Below are 17043 nucleotides of genomic sequence, written 5' to 3' on the forward strand. Positions count from 1 at the left end.
GACAGTTTGTCCTTTTAACACATAAAGAAACGCTAATACAAGGAGTGAGCTAAAGTTTTGAAATTATTTACAGATCAAACTGTAGCTGTTCCAATCCCTTGAGCTTCACTTTTATACTAACATCTTGATATAAAGCTGACTGGCTTTTTCTCCGTAGTTCAGTTCCATTGTTTGTCAACCCTTGCTCTTTTAAATTAGGGCTGAATCCTGCAAAATGCTGAGCCCCCACTGATTTTGTTGAGAATTTTGCCTAAGTAAAATCTTCAAGGAAGAAGTATTAGGGTCCATTGCTACAACCACTTACACGTGTGAGTAACTGTACTAACTTGAACAGTCACATTGATTTCAATGTAAAGTTACATGTATGTATAATTCCAGTTATGTATATATAATTCCAGGACTGGACCCTTCAGTTGGAAGCTCCTTGGAAAAGGGAATAGTATTTTTCTTTTGAAATATCTGTATGGAGCCATACCCACACCTTTACCATCATAGAAATAGTTTACATAGTGCTTACCCTTAATTTGTTTTGGTAGTAGGCTTAGCAAAAATCAAATAAAGACTCATATTTTCAGATGCTAAGACCAGTACCTAATAAACAAATATTAACAGACTACTGAAACATGAATACTGATACAAGAGAGATTCAAATTTTGAAACACTTTCTGACATCACGGTAGTTGTAAGAACACTTCATGAAGATGTTGCCTTTTTCAAGTATGCAATAACATCTGCTCTCTCATTCTTCTTTTTAATGCCAGCAAAAATCATTTTAGTTCCAGGAATATATTTCTTAGGGTTCTCCAAATACTCCATCAGTGTATTTTCATTCCAGACAACACCTGGAAAGTTTAAACAATAATGAAGAATTGCTTACATTTTATTAATGTCATACCACTTGACTCCACAGATAGCTAAGTATATCAAGAATATTCAAGATCTCAAAATCTAGGGTATGCAGCTCTGAAAGTAAGCTACTCAGTTTATGTTCTAAATTCAAAGGAGGAAAAAAGAATGAGAATTAATGATAAATTAAATCCAGTTTTCATTATTGCTTGAACACATTTCACATTAAACACACAACTGGTACATACTGTATTTACTTTTGACTCATTTTAATAATCCAGATTATATTTAGCATCTTGGAAAAATTAATGTTTAAAGCCAGTTCAGCTAAACTGAACACTTTTGAATAATGTTTGCTACTTTTAATCTATACAAATTATCTTCATAATTCAAGTGCCAGTAGAGACAATGCTTTCCAGTAATGTATTCAGATTTGTGTTTTAAATCAATGTGATCTTTACTTAGGGTTGAGCAAGCTCTCTTTTTAATCCTGAGATTGTCCATTTATTGGCAAAAGTGTTCACAGAAACTGTTGATTACACACAATGGTTTTAAATTTTGCCAGCTCTTTAAAGCATTTCCCTCTGCCAAGTCAGCAGCACTTCCATCTTCTCCAGATATGTAAACAGTTAGCTTTAGTTATTGTCTGTCTCTCCTAGATATTGACAGAGCACAGGGAAAGCAACCTGTAATTCTGTTAAAAAGATGTAGAGCTGATTATCTGCATACTGACACTCTAGCTCACACTATATTTCCCCCCACAGTAGGTTCATAAACGTTGAACATGAAGGGTGGCAATAGAGAACCTTCAGAAAGAAACAGCAGTTTCAATGCTACTCTCTGGAATTTCTTTAACAGGAACAGGTGTGTAACAGGGTGGCTCACCCCTTTAAAGGCCAGGAAGCCTGGGGCAGCCAGCCTTATTCAGTCAGCTCTCCTGGGCCATAATTACCTCCATTTTAACCAGAAGAGGCAGGATTAAATGGGGTCAGGCGACATCCTGAAACCAGGCCTCATAAGGGCTGAGAAAACTCCTAGAGGAGGACCTACATGGAGTAAGGTAGGTTCTTGAGGAAGGCTTTGAGACCATGAAAGGACTCCAGGGAAGGTATCAGAAAGACTTAAAGGTAGATGAAAGGGGCTGGGAAGTGAGCATGGAGGCTGGGCTGATGAGAAGCCTAAGCAGGGTGGAAGAACCTTTTGTTTGTGTGAACTCTTGTTTTGGACTTTTGTTACCTCAGCAGGGTCTGGACTAGATGTGATAAGTTGTACTGAAACAGGCTCAAAGATATAATCAACAGGAGTGCTAGAGGTGAACCCCTGTAGTGCCTTGGTCTAATGCCAATGAGTGCTAGAGCAGGGAATGGAACTACTCACAAGATGAAACAGCTTCAGTGTTAGCTTCCACCTTTAATTCTCACGGGCATATCAATGACAGATTATGGTCAACAGTACTGAAGGCTACAGAAAGATTAGTAATAGCAGCACCACTTATGTCTGACCTCTTCAGGAGATAAATTGACTAATATGGTTGACGTATTATGTCCTAGTCATAAGCCATCATCAGGATGTCTAAATGTACTTTATTGTAGTAATCCCTTGCACTATTAGCTCACATGAGCACTTTCAAAACAGACACTAACACTGAAATACATGATTTCTTTGTAGGAATAGATCTCTATAATTAAGATCCCAGTATAAGACTGAATCCCTCCCCCGGTGGGATCCCAGTAAAACTGAAGAATCAAAGAACTTAAACTAAGAATAATATTTGCAATTAATACCTTGACCCAAATTAGATACAATGGTGTTCATTTATGTAACAGTACTTTTAAACACACCTTTACTTTCAAGATCATCTGTATTAAAACAGTACACATGGACATGTCAGCATATAATAATCAGAGGGCTAAAATTAGTCCAGTGCCAATAAGTGAAGAGACTATACACCAATGCAATGCCAGTAGAGAGCAGTGACCAACTGAAGCAAGATCAGACTAAAGGACCAGCATCACTCCAAGAAATAGGCACTGTCAGAGGGCAGATTTTAATGTAAAATCCTGGAAAGGATGTAAATAGCCAGATATAAAAAAAACTGAGATGTGCTGGAAAAGGATACTAAAATTTCAGTTAAAAAGCACTTTGCTTCTGAAGATGTGGCTCAGGTTCATCTTGCAATACTGTCATTTAACAGCTATGAGGGTAGTTTTGTAAAGATTTTTAAGATATAGCAAGAATGGAATTAATCTTTCTTCTTTATGATTCCAGTCCTGCACCCCACCCCATGTCACCTTTTTGTTTTTACCTTTGTTCTTGTTTGAATCTGAGTAAGAGAATCCTGCAGCTTGTCCTGTTTTGCGACCAAACAGACCCCAAAGATTTGGTCCAGTCTTGTGCGGCCCCCCTTTTTCAACTGTGTGGCACTGAGAGCATTTCTGAACAAAGAGCTTCTTGCCTTTTTCAACATCACCCATTTTGGTCTGTGACAAAGCAAAACAGAAAAGTGAAATTGTACAATATTTTTGAAAAGATTACCTTTGGTTACATTTACCATCATTACCCCACTTTTACTTCTGTCTCGCAAAGTAGGAGAGAGGCTCTCAGAAAAGTGTAAGAATATGAAAGTTTTTCAAGTCCTTTATGTCATTTGCCCATTCTGTGAACAGGTTTGTTTTTTTTATTTTTAATAAACTCTAGTATAGCCAGCTAAACCCATTATAGCTGAGATTCTGTGCTACCTCTCTTCAAGGTGCAACACAAAACTTGCAGCCAGAAGTAAGGGGGCTAAGGTGGCTCTAAGACACCTCTTAGTACCCTCCGAGATGATCCTAGGGTCAAAGTTCTGCCCAGAATATCTGCAGTATTGTGGCCCACTGCTGATGCATCCCTCCCATCCTAGCATACCCCTTACACCAGGGTTCTTGGAAGACAGCTTTACAACTATCTCCACTGTGCCTGCCCAAGAACATTTCCCTAGCTGGAGCCTTGTTACACCAATATAGACCGCTTACCTAACAAAGAGCAGAAAGAGGTGTTGAAGATTTTAACCTATGTTTCCTAATCTTTTACAAATTCAATGACCACAAATAATGAATGAACGATCTAATTAGTAGCGTCTGTAGGTTAATTGATGTCACCAACAATCAAAACAATCCCTTTATATAAAAATTTAAAAAGATTTCCTTCTAAATGACAAAGGTCTCAAGACTGATGCTTCTGGCATCAAAATGGCCAAAAGAACATTTTACTATAGGTACAGAGACAATGTACCATCTTTAACTAGCCCATATAGTGGTTGAAAGTTTTTTGTTTTGTTTTTTTCTCTCTAAAATAGACCAGATCTATAAGGAAACCACAGAGAGGTGACACATATTCAGCAGAGTATAAAAGTGGGTTTACATGAAACATGGCAACTGTGTTAGAAATAAAAGGGGCAAGAAACCTCCCCCTGAAACTGCCAGAAATCTGCCTGTGAAAAAGAAACTCTCACCTTCTGATGCAGGGAGATGCCCCATTTGTAAACCAACCTCTGTAACAGAATCACAGATTGATCCAAGTGTCCACAAAAAAAGAAACCCTACTTGACTGGATTTTATGGATTATTTTCATTGTTTGTTCTGACCTCTTCTATTAGAGACTTTGGCAGATATTTACACAGAGACATCCTATCTCAAGTTACAGGAATATATCCTCTATTAGTGTAGACTTACCCAGCAACCTGAGCAGCTGCCTAGAAAACCTCTCAATCTGATAAGTGGCAGAGTCACAGCTGCCTTCTACTGGAAGAATACCGCACAGGAATACCACATATATCCTTTGTGCAACAAAAACTCCACATCCAAGTGGATAAAAGAGCACAATGGTTGATACAGGTTCTGCCACGCATAGAAGAATATGCCTTAACTCTGGCCAGAACTGGAGTTGTTTCCAGGAATACTTATGGATCAATGTGCTAATCAATAAAGCACTAGATGGTGTATTAGCTGGTGTCTGTTACAGACCACCAAATCACCGTAGGAAACAGGGTGACAAGTAAGGTATGTAAAGAGCTGAACTATAATGTGTAGGGGGGAAAAAGCTGTTTGATCATGGGGGACTCCAGTTTGAGTGACGCATGCTGGAGGTCTAATTGTGCCAGTACTAACACATGCTTGGAATTTCTAAATATTACATCAACTCAAAAAGTATTGCATCTAACATGGGATATTCAATATTAGATCTCGTCTTGACAGATAAAGAATCAGAGTCCTGAGTAGGGCTCAGGACTGGGGCAGGGGATTGGGGTCCAGGAGGGGGTCAGGGCTCTGGGCTGGGGGTACAGGCTCTGGGGTGAGGGTGGGGCTGGGGATGAAGGGTTTGGGATGCAGGAGGGGGTTCCAGGTTTGGGGGGGCTCAGTAATGGGGTGGGGGGTTGGGGTGCAGGAGGGGATCAGGGCTCTGGGCTGGGGGTGCAGGTTCTGGGGTGGGGCTGAGGATGATGGGTTTGGGATGAAGGAAGGGGCACTGGGTTGGGGTGGGGCTCAGGGCTGGGGAAGGGGATTGGGGCATGCGGATGGGGCGCGGGCTTACCTCTGGCAGCTCCCGGTCAGTGGTGCAGCAGGGGTACAAAGGCAGGTTTCCTGCCTGTTCTGGCACCGCAGACCGCACTGCGCCCTGGAAGCAATGGTTCCTGGCCAATGGGAGTGCAGAGACAGTGCTCGGGGCGGGGCAGCGCACAGAGCCCCATGACCCCCCGCTTAGGAGCTAGACCTGCTGCTGGCTGCTTCTGGGGCACAGCACGGTGTGAGAACAGATAGGGACTAGCGTGCCTTAGCCGAGCAGCACCACTGATAGGACTTTCAATGCCCACTGCCTTACATTCTGTGACCCAGTACTGAGTAACAACCTGCAGTCTGAAAACCACTGCCCAAGGGCTAGTCATCTACCATCAGAATTGCCTGGGGCTACTCAAGTGCTATGTGGTGAGGCACAGACTGAGGGACTCTTTCCACACAGATGAACCCCTGAAAAGAGGACAAATATTAAAAGCCTAGCAATGCAAGCCTAACCCAACAACCACTTGGGCAAGGCAATTGTTCTCAGTCCTGACAGACCAACAAGTTTGCTCAGGACATGGTCACTATACTAAACCACCACAGGTAGAACGCTTGTAGGAGACAATTGTTCCAAACTTCCAAAAGCCGACAAACTTTGGAATAGCTGTTTCAAATCCCAGACTTACTTCAAAAGTGGAAAAAAGGCTTCAAAAGCGGTTGCCACTAAAATCTGAAACAAAAGGCTCCATGTAATTGTCCTCATTTTAAAGAAGGGGAAACTGAAGCAGAGAGGTCAAGTACTTTGCATAACTAAAGATGGATATGATGGAGCTTCCTAAAGGAAGGCTGCATCCTAGAAAGAGCTGGAACAGCGATAGCAATCAAGTAAGCATCTCCTGCAGGGAGCACCTTCACTAACCAGTCAGAAAGGAACTGACTGAAGATGTTCTAGATGGAGTTGAGGTCGTGACAGTTGGAAAGGAATGAAGGGGAGATATTCTTTCCCAACTGCAAATGCCTCAGAGTGTCAAAAATCTGAGAATTGGAGTTCCAAACTTGGAAACAGACTAGAGTGTGGGAATCTGGATGTGTATGATTTCTCTGTAGAATGCTTGTTTGACCACCCTTAAAAATATTGGTCCAAATCTCAAACCTATATAGTAGCAAAAAGACTTCATGAGAGTTTCCCCATGAAATTTTCTTTGACATCTTACATTGAGGGAGGGAGGGCAGGTTTTACAACTATACTAGTTTCTGTGCAGATCTCCCAAACTGCTTATATTGTATTACTCTGCAGGCTTGGAATAGAGGAGCCAGCCTAACATCCTGCTATCCCATAAATGGATCCACAATCCTCCAGGGCTCTCCAAAGTTTCCAAAGGGAAGGTACCATAGAAGATGCTGATAAATAGGGGAAGACTCATGTACAGAAAAGTCCCCAGTCACTTGTGGATCATCAGGGCACAATGTGGCCCTCTGTTTTGGTCTTTACCTACCTACCAACTTTCCTTTTTCCACCTGTAACAGGAGGACTGTTCAGTTTCAAGTGCAAACATACAAAAAATAAATTAAGAAACACAATGAAGTTCAAACTTACAAGAGATGCCAATCAGAGTTAAGGTTTAAATTTTCTTTTTTTTTTTTCAAAAGCACTAACTCTGGCCTAACCCTGCTCCTACCAAAGTCAACCAGTTTTGCCATTGATTACAGTAGAAGCAGATTTCAGAGGAACAGCCGTGTTAGTCTGTATTCGCAAAAAGAAAAGGAGTACTTGTGGCACCTTAGAGACTAACCAATTTATTTGAGCATGAGCTTTCGTGAGCTACAGCTCACTTCATCAGATGTTTACCGTGGAAACTGCAGCAGACTTTATATACACACAGAAATCATGAAACAGCAGAGTTAGTGCGTTTGAAAACCTCAACATGATTATGCAGAGATGGGCCTTATTCAAGGCATCTGTTCCCTGCTTTTAAGTCGTACTTAATTTACTTTACTAAGAAAAGGAAACTGACTACAGTAGGCACTAGAAAGCTACTATAACTATGAATGAGCAAACCATTTTATTTTGTCTCATACAGCAGGAAAATTGTCAGCTAATTGTGGAATTAATTAATTGTGGAAACTGTTACTGGTGATTATATACAAGATTTAAAAACAAGCTGTGGGTTTTTGTTCTGTTTTCTCCCACATTGAGTCTGTAGCATTGGCAGTTAGAAAAAGTAACTTTTTGACATGTGAACTGAAGAAATCTGTAATTGAAGTAATTTTAAGAGAATACAGAACCACACACAGTGGATTGATTTAAATCAAAATAATTTAAATTGCTGATTTTTAATTATGACTTGAATTCACCAAGCAGAAAACCAAGAATAATTTTCTTTTCATTTGTACCTTTGTTATTTTTTGAAAGAGAGGTTGATTCTCATTGATTGGTAACAAAGAATATTGATTTGCAACTAAATACAGCCTTTACACTAAATGTGGAGCTTTCTATTTTATTTATTTTTTTGCTAAGCAGGAAGATACTCTACATATATATATATATATATATATATATATATATATATATATATATATATATATATACACACACACACAAGCAATTGTATAACTGTTATTCAGATTCTTAATTTTTACACTGTTAGAAAATGTGTCTATATACACACTTTTTTTTTACTTGTGACCTTTTCCCCCCACCCCGTCAAGCTCTCTTTGGATGTAAATGCAAATTCTGTTAAATACACAAACAACAATTGTCTTACTAAATAAAACTATCTTAAACGTCCTGGATACAAAAATATATCTTGCACTTAAAACTGATTTATTAAACAAAGAAAATATATCTCAGTTGTGAATTTAAGTGATTGTTCAAGATTTTAGACTAGTAGATCTCATCTTCACACCTAGTCTTTTTCAGAGGAAAACAAACTTTCTTGCCTTTTTCCCCTCCAACTCCCATTTGATTTCTTAACTTTGAATGAACTAGTCATTGACCAGAACTACTTAAGTGAAAAAAATACTCTGTCTGTACCTGCAGAAGAGGCTACTGCTGTCAGAAGCTAATTTAGCACTTCAGCAAGATCTTGTTCCAGATGCTTAGCTGGTGACTTCTACCAGTTCAGTGGTTTAACTTTCTTTAAAACTTGGCAGCACATATATACTGCTTAATATTATTTAGTAGACTGTAGTAAGCGTAGGCCTTAACACAGGCTGTCAATTTCAAATTTAATTTTATTTAAATTTATTTTTAAAAACAAACCTGTAACTTAAATAAAATCCAACTTTTAAACAAAGAATCCATTTTAAAATGGATTTTTTTAACCACCCTGACCACACAATATGTTTATACTAATTCTTCTGACTCTAACCCATTTTAATCCAGCACAATTTAACTTCCATGTTGTTTGCAATGGAAAGCAGTAGCTCTCCTCTGATATGCCAGTGTTTCAAAGGAACATCAAAGTGACATAGCTGGCACATACAGGGAAGGTACCTCAGGTTCTGCTCATGCACAGACATTACGGAAGTTAAGGGGACTCTCTTCTGAGTCATTAATCTAATCCCTACCATAATTCCCCTACTTATTTTTTTAATATAAAAAAACTCTTTGAATAATCACCACAGCTGGAAACACCTCAGTTTGACAGAGCTGGGAACTATAACAGCTGATTAAGTGACTGGCAGCCTTTACCTTCAGTCCAGAAACTGATTACTTGAGTCCCCGATAGATAAGGTTACATTCCAGCTGAAACCAGAATGATAAGAAATCTTGTCTTTAAAGGGTCCCAAAACTGTACATAAACAAGAATAAAATATCAGTCTTAATTACCATCCTAGTTTAAATTAAACTGAGGCTGACACCTAGATAGAAAGTTAAAAATTACAGAACACAATAGGCAATTCACAATTAAGCAGAATGGGAGGGAAAGAAGAGTCATGTATACATGTCAAATCATATTTCATCACTAGTCTACTTGTAATTGTTTCTATAGCCAGAAAATCAGTATAGACTTTTAAAAATGCTTAATTAAAATTTTAAAAGAGAATAAAGCGTGATTCCCCACACTTTAGTTGACTAGCTCTTCAGGGGAAGGACTGTATGTTGAGCACATCACTGGTACTTAAATATAGGGTAAAAGTAAGTTGAATTCTAAACAATTTCATTTGCAAACAAGCAGCACATGTATGATTTTTACTATGTTATGGCTGAAGAGTTTATGTAGGACTTTAAGTGTGCTCTTTATGTTCTGCAAGTAAGGAAGTTCCCATTAAAATTATATGAACAATTATGCTGAAAACGTTTTAAAAATGATGCATCATGTGGCTGAACAAGGGCAGGAAAGAGGTGAGAAACACAACCAACTATGTGAAAGGTGTAAACTTAAAGGGGGCGGGGGTGGGGTTATATAAGTTAGTACCACGAGGTGGAAATAGCGGTAACTGGAAGGAATTAAGTAAACTTCTGACTGCATGGTAGGAAGATTTTCCTGCTGGAGAGATGTATCAAGCTGCGCAATGATTACAGTGATCCCTTTTCATGGGATGTTAAGCCCTGGAGCACTAGCATGTGGCAGGAAAACATTGGGCGCCAGTCCCTGAAGTATAGGTAATCTCTTCCCCCCCCCGCAAAGTCCTGCAAGGGAGACCCCACAGGAAGTCCCTCGCACGCAGAGCACAGGGAGGTGCCTATGGATGCTCCCTAGGGTTCCTGTTCCACCAAGATCCCGCACCCCGGGCGCAGCTGGGCCTCCGCCTCAGAGCTGACAGGTGGATCCCTTTCCAAAGCTTCCTTGCCCGCACCCGCCCAGTCCCCGCCTACGCTACAGCCCGCAGCGAGCCGCGGCCTCAGGAGTGGCCACCCCGCCCCGCTGCATGAGCCCACTCCCCCGGTACCTCCCACCCGCAGATGAGCCCACCCCTCGCCGCTCTCACTGGCGGGAACAGCCCCAATAACTAACCCCGCAGCCACTTCGCACTCTCTGCCCGTTCCGGGGGAAGGAGTGTGCGTCACAATAGAATCATCCAATCACAGACCGCATAATTCAGCACTCCGCCTGCTGATTGGTGCACCCATGGGCCCGGGGGCGGGCCTTAGAGACTGGAACCTACCATCCGCGTCGCCAGGTGTCGCCGTTAACGACACTTGGAAAGTAGTGTCTTCTCTGCCCAGCTGCCTGTAGGAGATGTAGTGATGCTATTGGCTCCTACTAAGCTCTTAGGAGCCCTTCTCCCCCCCACCCCCCAGAGTTCTGTCCTGAGAATTCGTGCCCCTGGGCAACAGGACCTGTAGCCATCTCCCTATGACACTAAAGTTTTGTTCTGAGGAGGCGGAATGCTATCCATCATCCTCAGCCCATGGGATGAAGAGGGGAAACCAAAATACGTAGCATAGGGAGCATCTCAATGAGTGATGGATGTTGTATTAAAGTCTGTTAGATTTTTTTTGACGCCAGCGCCTGCCTCTACTAGAACTGGGGAGTGGGGCAGATTGCACTAAGCCCCCCCAAAACACACTTTGTCTCTCATTCCCAGCTTCTTCCCAACCATACCCACCTGCAACCCAGTCAGTAGGGAAATCCATTACGTCTATTTTAAAGCTTCTATATAGCAGCTCCAGAGGAAGGGAAGTGTGTATCTTTCACAGGGTAAATATGTGCCTGTTAGTCCTCATTCCTGCCAGAGCACATTGCCAGCACCCATGATGGTAAAGAAATCCCTGTGGGTAGGCAGGAAGAAGCTGCTGTTACTCGTGCTGCAATACACTCTCCAGGTATCTCAAGCCAACAAAAGGATCTCCTCCCTCTTTTGTAAACAGTCAGCCATTATGGAGCAGCCAGCAGGGGTATCTAGGGCAATAAAAGACAAGAGGCGTGAGAGAGGGAGTATGTAGGGAGGGCACTGGGGAATCTCCCTGACAGGAGGAAGTGGCAGGACTCCTACCATTAGACTGGACTAGATGATACTGCAGAGACCATTCTGCCAGGCCCTATGAATGTAGGACAGGGCTATAGCTGGAGCAGAAGTGGGCCTGGACTTTGCATTGTGCTGCTGTCCAGATGCAGGACATGGTCTGGTAATTTTCTGCTGGTCCCTGACAAGAGCCGGAGGTGTCTGTAGCAGGATAGAGTCAGAAAGTACATTCGATCAGGATTTGCTACTAACTGACACTGTAGTGTTGGGGTTTCTGTGTGTGTGTGTGTGTGTGTTGGTTTGTTTGTTTTTTGTATCCCCATAAAAATGCATCCCCTTCTTCGTAGATATAGGAGTAGCAAAATCTGACAGAATCTGCTGCATCTCGCCTTTCACATTCCTTAATCCTTGTGACATTAATTCTGAATTAAATTTTAACCTCTGTTCCCTGGCGCTGGCAAGAGCCAGTGGGAGTGGTTTAGGAACAGCATTGCTATAATAAGTAGACCAGAGGAAACCAAGACTGCCTTAGTTTGTGGTGTGTTGTGTTCCACAGATTTGAAATTCAGAATTTATCTGCATGCACTCCAGCTGCATTCACTATGTTGAGTGTAGTTGTATTGAATGATGGAAGGATTAGTGAGAGCAGGTTGGCAGACCTATCACTGTGATGTGACAAGAGGAGCATGTGTACCTTGATGGATCAATTATGCCTTATTTCAGCACCAAGTTCTGTAGGTTGTGTCAGCAGAGGTGCATTAGAGGGTCCTCTGGCCATGGGGATTGACAACACTCCTGTGGCATACATTATAGTGGTCTCTGAGGCATAGTGAGGGGTAAGTTAAGGCAGTATCTTAGAAGAAATCCTCAGGACAAGGGTGAAATGGTGATAAAATTTGCAAGTCTGTTGTGGTTTGTGTGGTGTACGCTCCGTGTTTGAGTGTAGATCAAATTTAAGTAGCTCCTCTTTGCTATGCCAGACCTTTGCTTTGCTACAGATTTTTTGTGATTTTAGGCAAGTTCCATAGTTTCTCTTTACCTCAGTTTCCTAGCTATAAAATGGGGCTAATAGGACTTCCCTACTTCACTGGGGTGTAGTGAGCATAAATACATTAAAAATTATGAAGCATTCAGGTCCTACTCCACAAAAGGAGTTAGGCTGTGTAATAGTAAGCATTGCAGCACCTACATTTTAGGTGCCTAAACACACAGTGGAATCAACAAACCCGCAGGCAGATACCTGGGCTCCCTACCAGAATGGATTCAAAGAGATAAGCACCTGAGAATGGGATCCACAAAACCCAGCAGATTAGGTAGAGAGCTGCCTAAACTAGCCAGTAGCAGATGGTGAGGAGAGGGGTGTGGCCTAACCCTCCCCCTCTTAGGGAGTTAGGTGTCCTATTGCTTCTTGAGATTCACAGTTAGGAAACCTCTCCTGGAGTCAAATATCTAAGTGGTTTCTTGAAACAACAGTGGTGGTGCATACCTAACAGCACACAAAATGTGGAAGGAGACAGAAATATCCTTTAGCTCAGCAGTTATAGAATTCACATGGGATGCAAGAGATCCTAGTTCAATTTCCCCCACCATCTGAGAAGGAATTTGAACATGAGTTTCTTGTCTCTAAGATGAATGCCCTAACTACTGGGCTATGGGATGTTTTGAATTAGGTCTTTGTATCTCCTGTTAAAGCTGTTCCACTGTGTATAAATAATTAAAAATGCATTCAGCCAGAGAGAGAGTGATAATGACTTGGTAGTCTAGTGGGAGTGTTTTCTAGTGAGGTTCCACAGGGATGAGTACTAGGCCTGATGCTATTCAATATTTTTATCTATCACTTGAAAGTAAATACAAAATCACTGCTGATAAAATTTGCAGATGATATAAAGATTGGAAGAGAGGTAAATGATGACAGGGCAGTCATACAGAGTGATCTATATTGTTTGGTAAGCTGTGCCCATTCAAACAAAATGTTTTTAATACAGCCATAGGCAAGATCATACAGCTAGGAACAAAGGCCCAGACTTCCAGAGCTATTTAGATGTCTAAAAATGCAGACAGGTGCCTATGGAATTTTCAAAAGCGCTTAACAAGGCTAGATACCTAACCCATTAATTTCAATGGGACTTAGGCACCTAACCTGCTCAAATGCTTCTGAAAATAATTTTAGAAGCTAGATCCACAAAGGGATTTAGGTGCCTGTTTACTACTTTATGTGCCCAAATCAAAAACTGAGATCCTCAAAACCCCCACCGAGCTTCCCCCTAATCCTGTAGATGCCTAAATTCCCTGGGTACCTAACTTTATGCTGGTGAGCATACACAAAGCCACCTTAGTCCTGGGGCCCAGCTCCTGCCTAAAGCCTGGTGGGATCCTCCAGGTGGCTGATCCCCCTCCTCTTACATGCAATCTACCTACCAGATTGGGCCCTGAGACTTTGTAAAAGTGCTGTGAGATCTACTGCTGAAAAGCACCACTTAGAGAGCTGAGTATTTAATATTAAATAATACATTAAATAACATTCATCTGCACAGTGTTAATCAAGATAAATGATGGTGTGCTAAGAATAAGCCATAAAACCATAACGTTTAGATAAATAAATAAATGGAGAGAAATGATATGTGCAGTGGATTACAGAAAATGAAGCACCATTCAGGCTCACAGAACAGCAACTAGGATACATCTGGGAGCTGCTCTGAGACTCATTGCAGACATTTTACACCTACACAAACTCTCAATTATTTTAACCACCAACAACCACACATGAAATTTTTTAGGAGGGTGGATGTGTACCTTTTTTTCCCACTGAAGAATATCTCCTTTGGCAGGGCACTGCATTGTATCAGCTCGAGAAGAGTGGCTGTATCTAGTCACTGGGCTGCCTTTAGCACCACACCCAGGGAAAGGGGTGGTGAGCTGGACCATCCAGCAGTTACACAAGTGTGCCACCCACACCCCGTTTTGGCACCTGTGCAGCGGGCTCCCTGCCTCTAGCGACTCTCAGCCCGCGCTACCCTCCCTGGCCTCCGCCACTGTCTAGCAGCGCATCTCCCCCTTGCATGACGCCGGCTCCTGCCCACCCCCGCGCGGTGCGAAGCCAGCCCATGGACCGGTTTGGCCCCGCTCGCAGCGGGGAATAACTTTCCGAGGGCACGGCGTGGGCAGCAGGCAGCGTCGGCAGCGGTTACCGCGCAGGCGCAGTAACGCCCAGGCGCCAGGGCTGAAGGGACGCTGTTGGCCGGCGGCCTGGCGCTGAAGGCTGCGGACTAGGCTCGGGGTGGGCGGCTTCGCCATGGAGGAGGGCGGCGGCGGGTTCCGCCTGTCAGCCGAGTGCCTGGACGAGCCCCCCAACAGCCGCGTGTTCCTGGTGCTGGGGAAGGACACGGGGGAGGCGCTGATCCGGGAGCGCTTCGCCCCGTTCGGGGAGATCCAGGACATCTGGCTGGTGCGGGACAAGCGCACCCACGAGTCCCGCGGCATCGCCTTCGTCAAGTTCGCCCGCAGCTCGCAGGCCTGCCGGGCCATGGAGGAGATGCACGGCCGGAGCCTGGCGCCCGACACCAAGCCCATCAAGGTACCGGCCCAGCGCGGCCCGCCCGCCGCGCAGCCGCTTCTCCCCCTGTCCCCGTCCCCCGGCGCAGGCTGGTCCTGGGGGCAGGTGGCGACGGGGGCGCAGCGAGGCCGCGGATTCCTCCCCTTCGCGGCCTGGGTCGGCGGGGCCCGGCCCAGCGCAGCCGCCCCCGCTCCGGCCTCACGGTGCGGGCTGCCCAGGACCTGTCTGATCGGGCTGTGAGGGTGACGAGAGCCCGCCACTGGCTCTCCCCTCCCGCCGGTCCCAGCGTAGGGCCGGGCGCCACAGCATTTATAGGTGGGCAGCAGCTTTCCCTTATTCCTGTGAGTTTTCCGCACAGCGATAGGAGGGGGAGAGAAACATTTCGATAAAGGGAATTATGATCATAAAACCACAACGGGAGGCTTAGGGGAAGACCTAGTCCCTAGAACTAGTGTTTACTCTTTAACATACTAGATTTCAGGGTGTTCAGAAACTCTTCTTCAAAAATTTGTAAAGATTCTTGAGATTGATACAAATGAATTGAATAATAACAGAGGGTATTTTAAATCTCTGCTAAAGCAATATGCAGAGTTTTTATCAAAGTAATTTCACATTTTTATCTATGAGAGTCAGTAATGATTTGCTGTTGTTGACCACTTTCAGTCTCTTGAATTGTTTTACTGTCATCTAAATGATGAGATGAGGTAAATGAGTCTAAACAGTGAGAAAAGTGGTAACGGTTCTTGTGTGACAGGACATCATCATGCGAGGAAGGATGATCTTTTAACAGCACACATGACTGAGGCCTGGTCTACACTAAAAAGTTAGGTCGATGGAAGCCGCCTTAAGTTGACCTGTTAATGTATGTTTCTACACTACCAGGTCCTTTACGCCAACCTAAATTGCCTTTAATGTCGACTTCTGTAATCCACCTCTGCGAGAGGCGTAGCACTTAATTAGATTTTCATGGGTCAACTGCGAGGTAGTGCAGATGCAGCATTGTGTAATTTGAATTAATTGGCCTTCAGAGGGTGTCCCACAGTGCTCATCTGTGACCTCTCTGGAGATCATTCTCAACTCTGCTGCACTACAGCCAGGTACACAGGAAACAGCCCTTTCCTTGCTAAAGCCCTGGGAATTTTTGATTTCCCATTTCCTGTTTGATCATCATTGGGATCATGCCAGCCTGAGCACAGCTGATCATGCAGACTGCATGCCCCAAACATGCTCCAGCCTGGTCTGAACAGGAGATGGTGGATCTCATCGCTGTGTGGGGAGAAGAGTCTGTGTAGGCAGAGCTCTGATCCAGCAGAAGAAACGCTGACATCTATGCAAAGATCGCTCGTGGAATGGGGGGGAAGGGCTACACGAGGGACACACAGCAGTGCCGTGTGAAAATAAAACTTCACCCAGCATACCAGAAGGTAAGGGAGGCAAACGGTCATTCTGGTGCTGAACCCCACACATGCCGGTTCTACAACGAGCTGCATGCAATTCTCGGGAGTGACCCTACCAGCACCCCCACAAGCAACGTGGGCACCTCACAGGTGTGTGAGTCTAGGGACAACAAAGAGGACGATATGGTAGATGAGGAGGAGGAGAATTGGAGACAGGCGAGTGATGGATCCACTCTCCCCAAGAGCCAGGAAATATTTTTAACTTGGAGCCCTGTGGGTCGCAAGACATCACGGTGACCAACCATGACGCCATGGAAGGCATCTCTGGTGAGTATATAGTTATAATCAAAGTTCAATTAAACTTTAACGGGCACACACATTCGGCGGTTGGCAAGTTTACTGTGAGGAAAAAGCAAGGTGCTGTGGCTCTCTGCTTACAAGAGGCCGCTCCAGCTATGCAGAGTGTGGCCCCTGGAAAAGACTGTTTATGTGGACTTAGATAGCCCGGGAATCCTACATGGATATCTCTAGGAAACTTTCATGGAGGTACTCTGCAATCCTTTGCAGAAGGTTTCTGGGCAGGGCAGTCTTATTTCTTCCACCATGATAAGACACTTTCCCACGCAACTCCTGAATTATTTCTGTTGGCATCATTGCGGTACACAGCATAGCAGCCGGGACTGCTATCATAAGGACCGGATCTGTACCGAGATGCTTGCAGCATCTCCTTCCTTTCCGCCTCTGTTACTCTCAGGAGACCAATATCACATAGGGTCGCCTAGGGGAAACGAGGGAAGTT

General features: G+C 43.8%; 2 protein-coding genes across 9 annotated transcripts in view; one reads left to right on the forward strand and one right to left on the reverse strand.

The window, feature by feature from the left end:
- Positions 1-14908, reverse strand: LOC140895683 (cytochrome c iso-1/iso-2). 3 transcript variants are annotated; one of them, XM_073305988.2, is made up of 5 exons: positions 14088-14908; positions 10938-11230; positions 9076-9175; positions 3152-3326; positions 1-842 (listed from the first exon to the last, which is right to left on the reverse strand). In XM_073305988.2, exons 4-5 carry the CDS (start codon positions 3318-3320, stop codon positions 694-696), a joined length of 318 nt encoding a protein of 105 aa, XP_073162089.1. In that variant the 5' UTR covers positions 3321-3326; positions 9076-9175; positions 10938-11230; positions 14088-14908; the 3' UTR covers positions 1-693. The 3 variants fall into 3 exon arrangements, with proteins under 3 accessions (XP_073162089.1, XP_073162090.1, XP_073162092.1); XM_073305989.1 differs by lacking the exon at positions 14088-14908 and adding an exon at positions 11325-11390; XM_073305991.1 differs by lacking the exons at positions 10938-11230; positions 14088-14908 and adding an exon at positions 10343-10377.
- Positions 14488-17043, forward strand: part of RBM45 (RNA binding motif protein 45) — a 22052-nt gene continuing 19496 nt past the window's right edge. For all 6 annotated transcript variants that reach the window (XR_012154311.2, XM_073305997.2, XM_073306002.2 and 3 more), the window contains exon 1: positions 14488-14868. Coding sequence is in view for 5 of the 6 variants with exons in the window: in XM_073305997.2 (XP_073162098.1) it covers positions 14587-14868 (282 nt within the window). In the remaining variant the exon portion in view is untranslated. The remainder of the gene's footprint in view (positions 14869-17043) is intronic.

The sequence above is a fragment of the Lepidochelys kempii genome, chromosome 11, assembly GCF_965140285.1.
Source record: "Lepidochelys kempii isolate rLepKem1 chromosome 11, rLepKem1.hap1, whole genome shotgun sequence".
Lineage (NCBI taxonomy): Eukaryota > Metazoa > Chordata > Testudines > Cheloniidae > Lepidochelys > Lepidochelys kempii.